General features: G+C 40.0%; 1 protein-coding gene across 6 annotated transcripts in view; it reads left to right on the forward strand.

The window, feature by feature from the left end:
• The first annotated feature begins 632 nt into the window (after positions 1-632).
• The window catches only part of SOX5 (SRY-box transcription factor 5), a 295,645-nt gene continuing 280,874 nt past the window's right edge, over positions 633-15,403 (forward strand). For all 6 annotated transcript variants that reach the window (XM_074902275.1, XM_074902274.1, XM_074902276.1 and 3 more), the window contains exon 1: positions 633-772. In XM_074902275.1, the coding sequence (XP_074758376.1) occupies positions 735-772 (38 nt within the window). In that variant the 5' untranslated portion in view covers positions 633-734. The remainder of the gene's footprint in view (positions 773-15,403) is intronic.

The following is a 15,403-nucleotide window of genomic DNA, read 5'->3' on the forward strand; positions in this document are numbered from 1 at the left end:
CTCAGAACAATGCCTGATTGTTGTGCGGGATGGTTGTGTGGTTTTGGATTTTTTTTTTTCCTCTCCCTAAAGAGTGAAAGAGGGAGAGAGAAAGCAAGAGAGCGGAGAGGGAGGGGGGAGAGAAAGGAATGAAAATTCTTCTGAGCACAAATGCTTTTGGTAACATTTTTATGTGTCTAATCTTTTCTCTCGTATTTGAAGTCCGAGAAAGTTGATAACTGTTTCAATTTAATCAGTCTGCTCTTGTTTTATCTTCTTTCTCCACTGATCTTCCTCAGCGCAGGGGATTTGCTCCTGGTTTGCCGGTTTAGGTGGATTGTCGGGCTTCCCCCCCCCCCCCCCCCCCCCCTATTTACCACCCCCCCACCCCCGGTTTTTAGGACATTGAACGAGTTGACTTTTCCCGTTTGGCGGCGACGGGCGAGCAGAATGAAAAGGCAGGGACAGGCACCCTGAGGTTGCCCAGTGCCTGGCAGCCGCGCCGCGCCGCTGTGGGGGGAGCTGTGCGAGCAGCCTGCTGCGAGGCGCGCTGCCCCTTTAAGAGACTGGTCAAGGAGTCCTAGCTCAGAGCGAGCGAGCCGGGAGGGAGGGAGGGAGGGAGGGAGGGAAGGAAGGAGGGAGAGAGAGGGAGAGAGAAAATCAATCGGTTTGGAAGGTTTGGACTCACTTGACAGGTTCAGTTGGAGGCGACCATAGGTGGCTGCTGTGACAAAGGGAAATTGTGCTTTTCCAGCATGCTAACTGACCCTGATTTACCTCAGGAGTTTGAAAGGTGAGTCGAGTTGTTGGGGTGGGGGGGCCGCTGCCTTCTGCACTGGGGGGAGGTGGTGGTGGTCTTCCCCCCCCCCCCCTTTTTTTTTTGTATTCTATTTTGTGGTTTGTTGTTGCCCTTTTTAAATTTATTTGAGCACGCGTGTTTGCGCGCGTGTGCGTGGATCGGCTGCCCGCGGTGCGGGCTCGCACAGGCACACGGGGACGGGCGCACAACTTGGCGGCAGGCCGGGGAGATGCTCAACCCCGTCCGTCGCCCCCCCGCCCCGAGCGGTACCTTGGCTATTCAAACGGCGTGTCAGCCAGCCTGGCGTGGCGTGGGGTGGGGGCGGGGCGGGGGAGCCCCCGTGCCCGGGCGCCGCCGAGCCCCTCTTGCCCGGCCGCTCCAGCGGAGCGCCCGCGGCGCGCAGCTTTGTTCCGCTGCCTCGGAGGCTGCTGTGCCCTCCGCCAGCCCGCCCTCCCCTGCCCGAACTGGCCCGCCGGGGCACACACCGGGCGGGCGAGGTGCTGTCCTGGGCTGCGCCTTCCCCGCTCCTGCCCGGAGACTCCCCGGGCGGCGGAGGATGCCCCGTGGCGAGCGAGGCGGGGGGCTCAACTTCCAGCCTCGCCCTCCCATCAAACTTGGGAAGGCGCTCCGCCGACCACATGACCTTTTGTTGATCTAGCAGAAGCGATTATTTTTAGGCAAGTTAACGTCCCAGCCGTCCGTCAGGAGAACATCCTTCTGCCTGAGAAAGAGGGGGGAAAAAAAAAATTAAAGGAACGAAAAACAGTGAAACTCCTGCCTCCAAGTTTTGGCCGTCGCCTCTCTCACGGAGTGTCAGGAGCGGGGTTTGGGTATGACGTAGACTTGCCCGTCTCCCCCTGCCCGAAGCAGGAGCCTTCCCTGCCTGGAACTAAGTTTTTGCTGTCACTGGTGATGGCTTGTGACCTCGAAGAGTTTAGATCTTATTTCATATGATCTGGCGCTTCTAAGAGGTTTTGAAGCGTTTTCTCAGGCTCTTGTACATGCGTCCGTCGATGATCCAGCATCCCTTCCCTCTGGCTTCATTTTTAAAGGTTATTAATAGTCCCTTGTGCAGCTGCAGTAAACAATCCAAACTTTCATTTCTAAGCGGTAAATAAAAGAACGCCAGGATGCGTGTTACTTAGGTTTTTCTCATATTCGTGAAAGCTACCTCCTGTATAAACATTTGGTTGTATCTGACTATGCAATACCAGCTAGGTGCTAGACCAGCTGGTTAAAAATATGCTAAGTCAAGCTGTTCATCGTTCAAACCTACTGAATTTGATAGTAAAGGCATAGAAAAGAATGCAAGACAAAAACATTTTAAGTGGGCTGAGGAACACACATGCAGAGAAAGGACAGGAAAGAACGCTTGAATTAAAAGATCAGAGAAAAAAAATGGGAAACACAGAAAAGAACTATTTTAACGCTTTCAAGCCTCGTTCAGCAATTAGAACACTTCCTTACTGGAAAGTGGAATTGGCATGGTTGCACTCCTCCGAGGTCATCTTTAATGCAATTAATTTTCCAGACTTGGAATACTTGGCGTTTTCTTTGGTTTGTTATTACAATAATAGAATAAAATTGGTTTTGTTCACGTGAGTTATATTAACTTAGTTCAACTACCTGAGGAAACTGTTATTGTTTCTGGTGTCAAATCTGGTCTAGCATCATGATCATGCATTTGTCTTGTTCATACAGTTGATAGATTCAAGTATTTCATATGCTTCACTAAGATTATACATATACCTTTATAAGCAAGTGATTTCGATTATTCTTTGAACTTTGTGATGAACAGAATACTTGTAAACTCTGTGAAGCAGAATGAAGTCCTTTCATGTTCCTGTTGGAACTTCTTAAAATCTGTGGTCTCTGCATTGTAAATATGTTTATATAATTTTTATATATAAACAAATAATTTTGGACAAAACATCTTCCTTAGAAATAGAATGAGCTTCCCTACCCACCCCCCACCCCCACCCCCCTTAGGCATATGTTTCATTTTCAGAGATCCCAGCTTTGCTTTTGTAAACATTCTAGTTAAATAATCAATACGCTGCTCTCCTTTTGCTATGCAGATAATAGCAAGCAGTAGAAATGGGAAGCAATAAAAATGAACCTCAGGACATACAATATTTTTTTAACACTTTTTCCTCTGTAGTTTAAATTGGTAATACAAACCAATATCTCTGTTAATCATTACCATTTGTTTACATTGTGTGTGTTTGACTATAGTTATACACACATACACAGAGTAGATACTGTCCGTGTAATATCTGTGTTTATCGGGAAACAGCCATGAGGACACACTTTTCTCTTACAGAGATGCGCAGACCCTCAGACACACACATGCTCACAGAGTTCACGTGTGTATATATACGCGATGCACAGATAATTGTTTTTTAGATATTGATGGCAGGTTATTTTCTCAGTTTCTCGGTGTAAACAGTTCTTGGAGCACATGTCTGTGGTTGCTGGGGTCTGGCATGGCGTACCTGCATGATTGACTTTGGTTTTGTTATTACTATCCATTTCCCACTACTCCCTTTTAAAATTGAATGGCAAATTATAAGGAGGTAAAGATTTATCAGGTGAAGTTGTGCATAGTTCAGATCTTGGGGTGTCTGTGTATATATATACTCTTCTTCTTTCCCTGCTGTCTTTCCTGTGATGTTTCAGTGTATCCCGGTAAACTGCAAACAGTTCAGAAACTTTCAGTCACCCGAACTGAAGGGATCTGAATCAAGGGGTCTTCTCTTATGTGTCTGTGGCCGTTATCAGGGGACATTTATGATACACACTTGGAATTAAAATGATCCTCGGTGTCACATGAATAAACATCCATTAATTCATTCAGCATCACTAGTAAATTGCAGTAGGTTTTGTGAAATAGCATGTATAATTAATTGCCATACCAAAATGTGAGGGTTTTCATCCTTTCCTGGGAAGTTACTTGCATGTCTTTATTTCTGTTTGTGGCGGTTCAGCTGCTTGATTGAGAGGCGCATCAGAATGCGTACACTGAGGGGGATGATGTTTGCAGAAACGTTGTAGGAAGAAATTATAACTGGAATCTGCTCTGTTTATTACACAGAGGAAGGATCACTTACGGGATGTACTTTGTGATGTACCTGTGGCACTCTGAATTGGCTTTAAAGATCTCAGAAAGAATAGCTCTTTTGTTGTTTGGGTTTTCCATTGGGGTTTTTTTGGTGGGGTTTTTTTGCTTGTTTTAAGACAGGTCATTATACATAAATATAACAAGTATGACCACAATAGAAGGAAAGTTTACTTCGTTGAAAAAAAGGTAGAGACAATGTGGCCAGAACCATCGCAGACAGCTGTGAAATTTACAGAATGATAAAATCTCAGAAATGCCCAACATAAAGTTTTAATGTCTTAATAAAATAATGTCTTAATAAAATCTGATAAATGAAAAATGTCCCTAGTGTATGGAATGTTCTTAAACCCAAATTAATTACTGCATATTTAGATTTCTCTGTAGACTGAGAGAAAGGCTATGCTAGGGATTTGGACATAGTGACATTTTTTCTCTTTCTCTTTTTAATTTTTTTTTTTTTTTTTTTTTTTATTTTTAACATGCCAATTTAAGGTAAAGAGGTATTCAGTGTTTGTGGAAGAAAAAATGATGGGTTAATGCTTCATAGGATAAAAGGAACATCTAGCAAAGACAAAAAGCAGGGATGGGGACAGTAGAACAAGTTTAACATTTACAGTCACCAGCTCTGTGCACTTGAAACGTTCTCTGTGCTAGTGAATAGCTTGTAGAAAGGAAGGGTTCGAGGATGTAAAGCAAGCCTCTGCTGGGGTGAAAAAAATATACTTAGCTGCTTCACTGCTGCACCGCACGAGTCATTTCAGACTCCCACTGCATTTATTTTGGGGTTGTACCAACACTGTCAAACGGAGAAATCATTTTCCTAAAAGGAAACTTTGTGTATTCCTAAGTGCTTTTCTTAGCTAAAGTTACCCTAAAAGCTTTCTTCTGCTGCTACGTTTGCTGAAAATTGTGCGGAAAGAATAATACCTTTCTATTAACCAGCTTGCACAGAATGACGTCCCACTCTCCTAAAATCTACCTGTAGAAGAGTGATTATTCCTTCCTTTAAAAGAAAACAGTGAGATTATTTTTAATACCGGGCTGAATAGCTTTCACCTTCCACTGAAATGTTTTGAGAAAAAGACTTTATTGCTTACATTTGTGGGGCTGGGGGTCTGGGATCTGAAGAATAAATACAGTGCCAGTTAGAAGTTTCAGATACTGTTTTTTTGCAGTGATGAAAACTAACATGATTTTATTTCACTGAGATAAGGCTGAAGGAATTAAAGCATTTGCAGAATACTAACTAATGTCCTGCATGTGCTAATTTCATTTGTTGTGCTTACGCTTAGTGAAGAAGTTGACTGTTACAAATGATGGATTTTAATGAACATCTTAATAATTTACCAGTTGCTGAAATTGTGAATTAGACTTGGAAGGCAAAAGCCCAAATGAGAGAGCTGATGAGTGACACGCCAGCCCGCACAATTCGACTGCTGAATTCATTGCATTTGAATCAAATCGGGAGTTTGGCATTACTAATTCTGGGTGGCTGGCTCATCATATGCATTCAAGGAGTTAATTAAAACATGCACAAACACATACACACGATCTCCCACCAAGCATCTTGCGATGTTTATGTGCATAGTGTGTTTGATTGGTACCTTTACATAGGAGAGGAATTGTTTTCCCTTCTCTTGCTGTCCAGAGATCTTAAATATATAACTAGTTTACAAAATATTTACTACTTCTCAGGGAGCTTTTAACAAGCATTTATGGCTTTATCATTCAGGAGGCATATAGTATCTGGCTGAGTTACTTAAATGTGAAGCTCCCTGATAGAAAAGGCATGTTTCTGTGTAATGCAATATATCTGTAACAGTATAAAATACACTTTTAAAATATTTATATAGGAAAAAGAGTATCTCCTCCCAAGGTGGATTTATAGTTCCTTCACACCCTTTTCGTACTATACTTTTAAAAATCTTTTAATATTGAATAGGATAGCTGTGTATTTGCATGTCAGATACTTCTGCCTTCACAACTCTTACAGAAGTCAGTTTGACATCCTCTTGGCTTTCTTTTTTTTATTTATTAATTTCTTGCTCGGGCCTGGTTATAGCATAATTAACTCATAAGTGGAGGGGGAAAAACATGTTTTCATGTTGTACCTATACACGCTGGAAGTACTCAATGCCTGTGAATTCTGCTACTGTAGTCAAGAGAAAAGAAGTGCTCGCAGCAATTAACCAATAGCTGTGGTACGTCTCTGCTGATGGCAGGGAGTTTGTTTAACAAGTAGCATGCTTAGAAGTAAAGTGCTTTTCCATTTTAAAGTGTCTGTGGGTTTTTATCTAACTTGGATCATGTGTGAAGTCTCCTGTACTTCCTACAAAATGTAAAGTTATGTTGTATTTGAGTATGTTACAAACTATGCTGCAAATTAAGGAGATCCTCATCACATTATTGTATTAGCTAAACCAGAACATCTCCAATGTTTGAAACCTGTCATGTTTTTCTCTTGAGCTTTTGGCTTTGGTCAGGGAGTGAAGGTGAGCAGTTGCATGTGCTGTACCTGACAGGGATTTACAGAGTTTGTACCTTTCACATCTTTTCCCTCAGACCCCCTGGTGAAACCCCACTGCCGTCCCACCTCTCCCACACCTTATGCGGGGGCTGACTTTGTCCAAGTGGCTTGTGCCTTGCCTGGAGTCAGGTCCAGGCCCTGCATGCAGCTAGCGGCTACCAGGGGGGCAGCGGGGAGACCCACGTGCCACAGCCTCTGCTCGAGAGACGCCGCTTGTCACCTCCGCTCTGAGTGCAGTCTTTGCCAGCCTGAGAAGCCAGGCATCTCTAGTTGTTCCTGAGCCCACATGTCCTTGTGACAGTGTGAAGTTCTGCACGCGGTACTTGCTGGGAGAAAGCAAATTTAGACAAGATTTTGGAAGAATATTGGTGAGCGCTGCTTGTAGGGGCCATGGTACTTGAATGTAAGGAGTGAATAGAAACTGTGAGATGTGCAGTGGTAATTCAGAGAAGCTGTGTTGTCTTTTAGGATAGGTGCAAAAATTATTTTTTTAAACTGAAAAAGAAGGAAAAGAATAATGAGTTGAATTCGGTTGCTAGAATCATCAGATGTTAATATGAAGTTCAGGAGTATTAGAGGTGCTGCCCATGATATTGGGGAGGGGTGTTGATTTATTTGTTTTGAAAAAAATTTTCAAATGTTTTCCTACCCCCTGTTTTTGATCTGGCATGTCACTTCTCTTCAGTTTGTCCTTTTGTCACCCTAAGTAAAAAAAAAAAATCCAACACAATATTATTTTTGACTTGTAGAACTCCAAGATATTATCTTTGACTTGTAGAACTCTTAAGAGTTGAACTGAAAATGAGAAAAGGCTTGGAGCTCGTTTTAAAAGTTTGAAATGGTTTTGACCTTGTTTCCCTTAAAAGTATTGTGGGATTAATCAGGTAGTATATCTCAGTTCCAAAATTTTAATTATATGTCCTATTTTTAAAATTTATGTTTAGTATTCCAGATTTCCTTTTTATACTTTTTTTTAAGACCAAGTATGGAAATCTGTCAGCAACTGCTCTTTGAGATCTATAATAATTTTATTTTGTTTTACCATGTACCTCTGCCTTTGTTTTTATAAGTTCATATAAGCTGTCTTCATTGTGGTTTTGTTTTATTCCTAGGATGTGGATGTCTGCGTGCTAGTTGATCTAAACGTTACCTTAGTGCTAATGTTTCTGTGTGGTTGTATTGTAGTCTTATTACTACATATTTGTTTGTTTCACTAATTTTAACATTGTTCTATTACTTTGGGGGCAAAAGTATATGCCAAGTGAATAGAAATTCAGTTTTCTTGTCTGAATAATCAGAGTTCTTTTTAGTGGACAGGAACTCTGTGTGTGTGGGTATGTGCTATTCTTGCATAGTTAAGACCATTGCCTCCATCTAATGTTCTTCATAAACCTATGTAACTCTAGAGAAAAAAGGCCTAGGAATGTAGTTTATGTAAAGAGAAAGCCATACAGTTTGTCATACCCTTCATTTCTTTGGTGATAAGCTCAATTTTTTTAAGAATGTGGAAATGAAAAAAATGTGTGTTTCATTCATCCATCTCCAAGATTGGGCATGGGCAAATGTCTTGTATCTGACAGTGAGCTGGAGTTACTTGCCATTGACAACTCAATAGATAGCATAAGACCAGGAGTAAGCAAAATGTTAGTGGTTCTGAAGAATTTTTAATGTTGTTATTCCTTTTTAGCATAGTTAGATGAAAAGATTTCACCAAACTATTTTTGCCAATTAAAACAGCCTAAAAAAATCTCAAGAGTAAGCATTCCCGTATATACAGACGCATTCATGTTTGTTCTCTGTAGTTTGGTATGTCTGTTTACTGGGTTGCATTAAGTTGCATTATCTTCAGTTTGTTGGGAATCCTAAAGAGACTGCACTTCATAGTGTGATGCAGCTAAAATTCATCACAGTCTGAAAGACCAAAGTGCATCTCTGCGTACAGTTTTTATAATTTTGAGGTATTCCTTGTTTCAAGAGAGAGAATGTTTAATGAAGGGTGTGAAGTGTCCTCTCACCTTTTGGGGTGGCCCACCTAAGTTAGGGTTGAGGCATTTCAGTGGAGCTTTGTGCTGGGAGAGAGTATGGGCTTGCTGTAATGTTCCCCAGGCTATATTCAACTCTCTTCTGTTTTCAGAGAAATTCCCTTAGCAGCCTCATTACATTTACTTTGTAAAAAAAGACTGAAAACATTTTCTCCAAAGGTTTAGTCAAGTTTCTATTCATAGGATTTTCTCCCTAAATTTCGATGCTGTGGCCTCACTGGGGCAGAGACTTCTCTGGATAGAAATGAGATGAGTAGGAAGGTGATGGTTGGTAACAGTGGAGGGAAGGCTGTTCTTACCCGTTTGGGGTATGTCTCTTAACAAACTGGGTCATTTTGTTGTCTTGTATTTACATGACTCGTTCCTGTGCTGGTGTGAAATGTGAATCACCAAAACATGATGATTATTAAGAAAAAAAAAACTAAATGCAACAAAACTGAAATAGAACTGAAAGGCTAAATGAATTCAAATGTAAACAGAACATGCAACATTATTCTTTTGGTACCATTTCCTTTTGCAGTTACCGACTAAAGCCAAATAGGTTTCTTTTCCATGTCTTTTAAAAATATCCAGGCTTTTGAGTTTGAAAATCACAGAGGGATAGAAGATAGATCTCTCTTTTCAGGTTCAGCCTTTGGTTTGTCTTTTGCTCATGGGTTTTGGAGATTTAAGTGGATATTTATGGTCAGTGTGTTGTAAAGGCTGTGGATTCTCATCTCTGAAACCATGTGAACATGGAGTTGGTTCTGGTTTTGCATCTGAGATTAGAATTTGGCAGAATTTCTCAGTGGAAGACTCTCATCTTTTGCTCATGTTTTGTAAGTTCTGCTTGCTTTTGCTGTTCTTGCCTAAACTCTGAAATTAATTGTGTGACTTGGAAAACTGTATTAGGCTATGGTGTTTGCATGAAATACCATACAAAGAATGGGAAAAATACTGTGCCACTCTGAAGTATGCCATGCACCTCTTTTATAGATAATCTGCATGTGTATTAGTGTCGTTGATTTAGTGTGTTTTTGTAGAGTGTAAGCATCCTGAATCAGGACCCCATTATGCTCGTCACTGTACAAACACAAAAAAGAAGGTTTCTTTCCATTCCACAGAGCAGCCTTTGTGCTTAGAGCTTAGAGTAATATCAATGTGTCTTTGTATGGGGAAAATTCAGAAATGGAGAGTAGGTAAGAGATCCCTAGTATGGTTCATGAATGAGATTTCAGTCCTGAAGCCATGCTTTAGAATTTATAAAGTGAGCAATGTATGTGCATGTGTATTCTCTCTCCATATATTTTTCTACACATACGTATGTAGAAGTTGCTTTACCACTCGAAGTACAGATAATAATAGATTGATACTTCCTGTAAAGTCTTTTGATTAGGAGTTGAGAGCATTTGGAAAGTATTAATATACAAATCAAGAAGATTTCTATGCTTGTTAGATTGAGAAGCAAAATTAGTTTCAACCTGTAGATAAGAAAACTGAGGGATGGTGTCACAAAATCGTTTGCATGGGTGGATATGAAAAATAGAGCTACTGACTACTAGTCCTGTTTCTTTAAGCTCAAGACCCTCCTTTTCCTCCTTGAGATCCTAAAAACTGCAAATTACAAACTTCTGTCTGTCCAGTTATAACTTCTAAAGGGTCTCATTCTAGCTAGGTGAACTATAACATTCAAATTACTTAAATATGTAAAATAGGGACTTCAGTTTATAACAAATCATATCAAGTAAAAAAATACTTACAGCCCCAGCCACATCAGTTAGGGCTGGGGCGGAATACTGTCTGCAACCCGTCCAATTACTTGAGCGTGCTTCTAAACTAACTCCCTACCTGGAGTCAAGTTCAGAGAACTGGAGTTTGATAGCAGTACCTGCAGTGTTTAAGACGTAAACTGAGAGACAATCTGTGCTAGTAATAGTCAGGTAAAGGTTTCATCCTGGAGAACAATTAACTTCTTCAGCCATATGTACGAGAGCTGCCATATGTTTTATAACCTAAGGACAGGGCACTAGGGGAGTCCAGGAAAAAATTCTTCACATGGAGAGTATTAATGTGAGGTACAGACTCTACTGAAAGCAGCAATACAGGCAGCCACAATGAGCAAACCAACTAGTTTAAAAGCAAAAACCACATCGCAAAGCACAAAATGCATTGTGATTCTTACCTGCATATTGACATCTGTTTTTTAAATTTGTGACAGAGATGAAAAACAAAGGGAATGATATTCAGGCTTATTAAAAGGAATTATTTTCATATTCATGTTAAAAGTTCTTCTAATCTCTTTTAGTATTTTTTTTTCTGGTTTCCAACTGTATGCTCAGTAAGAGTAGAGCTGAATCACTGGGGTCTGCAGGTAGATTTAGATCCTAGTCTCAGTGTTGCATCTCTTACTATACACTGTTGAGAAAACGGGTATAAACTAGGGAGTCCTGGCTGGATTTGATCTCTGTAGCCTATGAATATTGTGACTGAGCTATTAAGCTATTTTCTTTGATAAGCTTTTTAAGAGGGAGACTACTTTCAAGATAATGGATTATAATCAGGCATGTTCCATAGTGTTTCAGTAGTAGTTATTCAGCAGTGTGTTCACAAAGACCTGTTTTGTGATAGGGCCAGTCAAGGCATCCTTTAAAAAAGTGCCATTCATTCTGAGTGTTTGGACTCAGTGGCACTGAAGTTCAGTGTCAGGTCCTAAAAACGTAGGCCTGATTAATTAATGTTCTGCACAACTCTATGAAAAAGGCTGATGTTTTTCACCCCAGTAAACCAGGATAGCATGAAATGGTGACATGAGATCACTGAGCAGAAGCCTGACTTTTCCTTAATCTGCAGCAAACTTCCATCAGTTGCAATACCGCCAGAGTTTCTAAAGCATCAGGAGAGATTTCTGCAGGCTTCTGCAAATGTGTGTATTTCAGAAGTTCTGTGTTGGAGTGCTTAAAGGACACATTAAATATCTCTTCCTCCTAAACAACATGTATCCCTGACAGATTAGAATGATCAGAATGGCTGTAAGGAAAATGTATCTGAATTCTGCCAGGGCTAACATCTGGGTCTTAGTGGACTGGGCACTGTACACAAAATCCGTTTGTGTTTTGAAACTGTGTTTCTAAAAGTAATAATTTCTAGCTGTGGCCACCAAGGTCTTAACTGAGACTGCTGCACAAAAATGCATTCTTCCAAATATATATTTGTTTGATAACCTCAGTTGTCTAAAGCGTGACCTCTGTTAATTTGTCACTGGGCAAATTATTGTCACCAGTTCCTAGATTCCATGAGAACCCCAGGCAGACAGCAGAGCCCCATGCTAGTAAGCATTTCTGGTTTTGCTCTTTGTGGTAATAAAACAATTTACAAATGAATTGACTGAGGTACCTGCAACTGAGATGACTTGCCATGGGTTGCCCAGTATAACAGCAGCAGATTCATCAGTGGATTTTTGGAGGGCTCACAGCCCTCGTCTGGAGCAGATTCCTCTAGAGCACCATAGCCTATCTTTTCATATTAAATAAATTAAACGACTATCAGTTAAGAAACACAGTGCCTTATTGTTAAAATGATTTATTGATTTTCCTTCTTGATGTTTATTAGAAAAATGAAAATAAAATGAATGCAGTTGTTGCTGTTATAGTTGGATAGAGTCCGATGTGGAAGCCTGTATTTTTAAAAGTAGCTATAAAAAATAGAGCGTAATAGAAGTTAGAACGTTATTTTTAAAATAAGATGAATAAAATAGCTTTTTACATACACGTGCAGTCTATTGAAAGGCTATCCAAAGCACTGATACCAATTTAAGATGATGATCTTTTGCCTTAATTGTACATCTGGGAGATATTAGCTGAACATTTTGTGGAGAACTGTGAATACCTTAGTTGCCAGTTGTCTAAAACGCTGCTAATGATTGCTTCAGTGCCAGTGTTTTGATGGCTAGAACCTAGGCCTGAATATGAATACAAAGAACTCAATCTAAAAAAAATGCATGTGCGCACACTTTTTATACAAAACAGATTTCAACCATCTGCTTGGCACTTAGCTTTGCAGTTATAGGCTCTGATATAAAAGGAAGCACTGTCCAGGTTGTGAATGGTATCACTTTTATTGGTACCTTAGAAAAATTCTAGTGTTTTTAGAAAGCTTGTGTATCCTATGTTTTTCTTCAGTGGAATAATGAAAACAACTGCCTTAGCCAAAATTTTGTGCCTTCCATCGTTCCTCTGACAGCAGCATCTCCTTACCCTTGCAAAAGGGATTTTGTAGTGAAGAAAAGTTTCTGTTCTGCACCTCAGCATTTCCAAGTGTATCAGAGGAGTTTTGATGAGTGGCCCTTAGAACTGACACCCCAGATGGTTTATGACATAAAGCACTGTTTGCTTAGGAATACGTTGTATAGCAGAGTCTGTTGCCCGAGCACTGCAGAGCGTGTCAAATCAGCATGGAAGTTAATGGACCAAAAGCCCTTCTGAATTTAACAATTTTCCATTTGATCTGAATTTACAGCTTTAAATTGGACCACAGTTTTCTTTTAGTGGTGCAGTGGTGGAAAGTAAAGTTGATAGCATAAATTACAGGCAAATAATACAATCGTTTTGACCCAATTCATCTGCTTAAAGGTTTAGAAAGAATGAGACTGACTAAAATCTTTGGTAAAAGCCTACTTGTGAAATATTTTTTAAAAATTGAAAGTTAGGAGAATATGTGATTATGTATTAATTTGATGCTCTGACCAGTCCACATTTTACTCTTAATAGGTTAAGCAGAATAAAATGCACCATACAAAAAAATCAAAAATCTTTTGAGCTTTCACTCTTCATTAGCAATTTAGATACTATTTCTTTGCCTTTAGTGGATTTATCATTAAAATATACAGGACAGAATATTTTTCTTCTTTGCTTTTCTTCTTTGAAAGGGTTTGATAGTATTTTCCCTCAGGTGCACATTTGGAAAAAAGATGATGAAAATGCAACCTCCTGCATGTAACAAAGCTTCTGTGTTTGGCCATCCATTTAGTGCCGTGTCACATTAGTACTGCATTGTTAACACCTTTGGACAGGGCTAAAGGTTCCTTGCTGCTGTGTCTAGAAAGCTGCTTATGTCAGATCATAATGTTGCTGGATGCTTTCCTCAATAAATGTACTTTTTATTTAAAAGTGGGGTTGGTTGGTTTGCTTCTGAGATGTCAGGAGGGTAAATAAAAGGACTAATTGTTATTTATGCTCTCATTTTATGAAGGTTTCTTTTTCTCTATATTACATGGTCTCAGGAAAATACTGCTTTTAACTATTACATTTTATTTGCTTGAGTCTTTTTGTGGAGAACATCCGAGATGATCAAAGAAAGATAAAGCTGAATCTCTATGGATAAAATCATAATGATACTGGAAACTTAAAAGCTTCTGCATAGTTTTAGATGAATCATAACGTACAGACAGCAAAAATCTGACTAAAAAAAAAAAGCATGTGAAATAAGCCTTAATAGTATTAAGGTTATAGCCCTAACAAGCTAATAGACTAGCAGCTCTCTGTTATTGCCTTCCTGTGCCTTCCTCAGCTCTTCTCCTTTACCTTCTCCCCACAAGCAGTTGGGCATGCTTTCTACATTTTTATGGGGAACCCTGTTGGTCTCGTAGGTAGAGATTGAAGCAGTAAACCTCATAAGATTAAGAAAATTCTCTTAGGTGGAGATCTGGATGGAAAGCAAGTCAGTTCTCCAGCCACTGTGTCACCATGTCTTCTTACAGCAACTCTACTGAAATTACCTAAACATCTTATTAGTGAAGCAGTTCTTCATGTTGCATGCCATAAAATTGATTTTTTTTCAGGAGTAGGAAACAGCAGCCTATCTGCTGGTCAGTGTTAATCGCACAGGAATAAGTTCCAGTATTCATGGGTGAGTGAGAAGTTCTGTAAGAAACGCTATGAATGGGTTCATAATGAAACCTTAGCTATTTGGCCCTTATGTTCTTGAAAATTTTAGAAGGGAAAGTCTTCTTGACCAATGTCAACAATTTGGTAATTTTCTTTGCTTCCCCTCCTCCTCCCTTTAGGTAATATAGTTATATTTATTGTCAGTTTATTTTCTGTGGATTCCTCCAATCCACTGTGGTTGGAAGAGACTTCTGGAGTGACTGCAAAGCAAGGTGAATTTGGTATGGCAGTTAGTGATGTGGTAGGGAGGACTGGGAGAAAGAGGCAGCAGAGGGTACGAGTTTTGAATGGTTATCCCCCTTTCTATTAAAATGGCAGCATTCAAGCCAGGTCCCTGAACTGTTTAAGTTGTTTTACACTGCTAAGGCTAAGTTCCCTGATGCCATTAATGAACACATACCTCGCTCTCTTCCTTTTCTTTTGTTTTCTTCTTTCCTTTCTACCACTAAAATTCTAGTTGTGTCTCTTTCTGTTGGTTTTAAACAAACTGCTGCATTGTGTTACCCTTCCCATTAAATTTAGACATCCCATTTAAGAAAAGCTTGAGATGGAGAAAGGATGGTTTGCAGGGGAGGATGGGCTTGGTAGATCTACTGTGGCTCCTTCTTACAATTTTCAGCCAGATCAATGTTAACCATCAGGTTACAGTTGCACTTGCATTAAGGCTGGGCATGAATGACCAGGTTCAAAGCTTGGACTTCAACTCTTTTTGTGGCCTGCCATTGTCATAATCCAAAATAAAATGAGGTTCACAATATGCAGGTGCCAAATGGCTATAAAGTATCAGCCTGCCAGTTTCTTTGATTGCCTAGCTCCAGAGTATGGGGGAAAGTAAGGTCAGGCACATGTCTGTACAGGACTCCGGAAATTCCTTGAAGCATTATGTGCCACTTGTGCCTTCCAGAAAGCCCTATGTACAGATTTGAAAGTCTCAGGAATGAAGTTGGCTCCTATATTTCAAAGGCTGTAGAACATCTGTATTTTCAAAGATTCTAATGTTATATTTAACACTGA

This window comes from Athene noctua, chromosome 3, assembly GCF_965140245.1.
Source record: "Athene noctua chromosome 3, bAthNoc1.hap1.1, whole genome shotgun sequence".
NCBI classification, from domain to species: domain Eukaryota; kingdom Metazoa; phylum Chordata; class Aves; order Strigiformes; family Strigidae; genus Athene; species Athene noctua.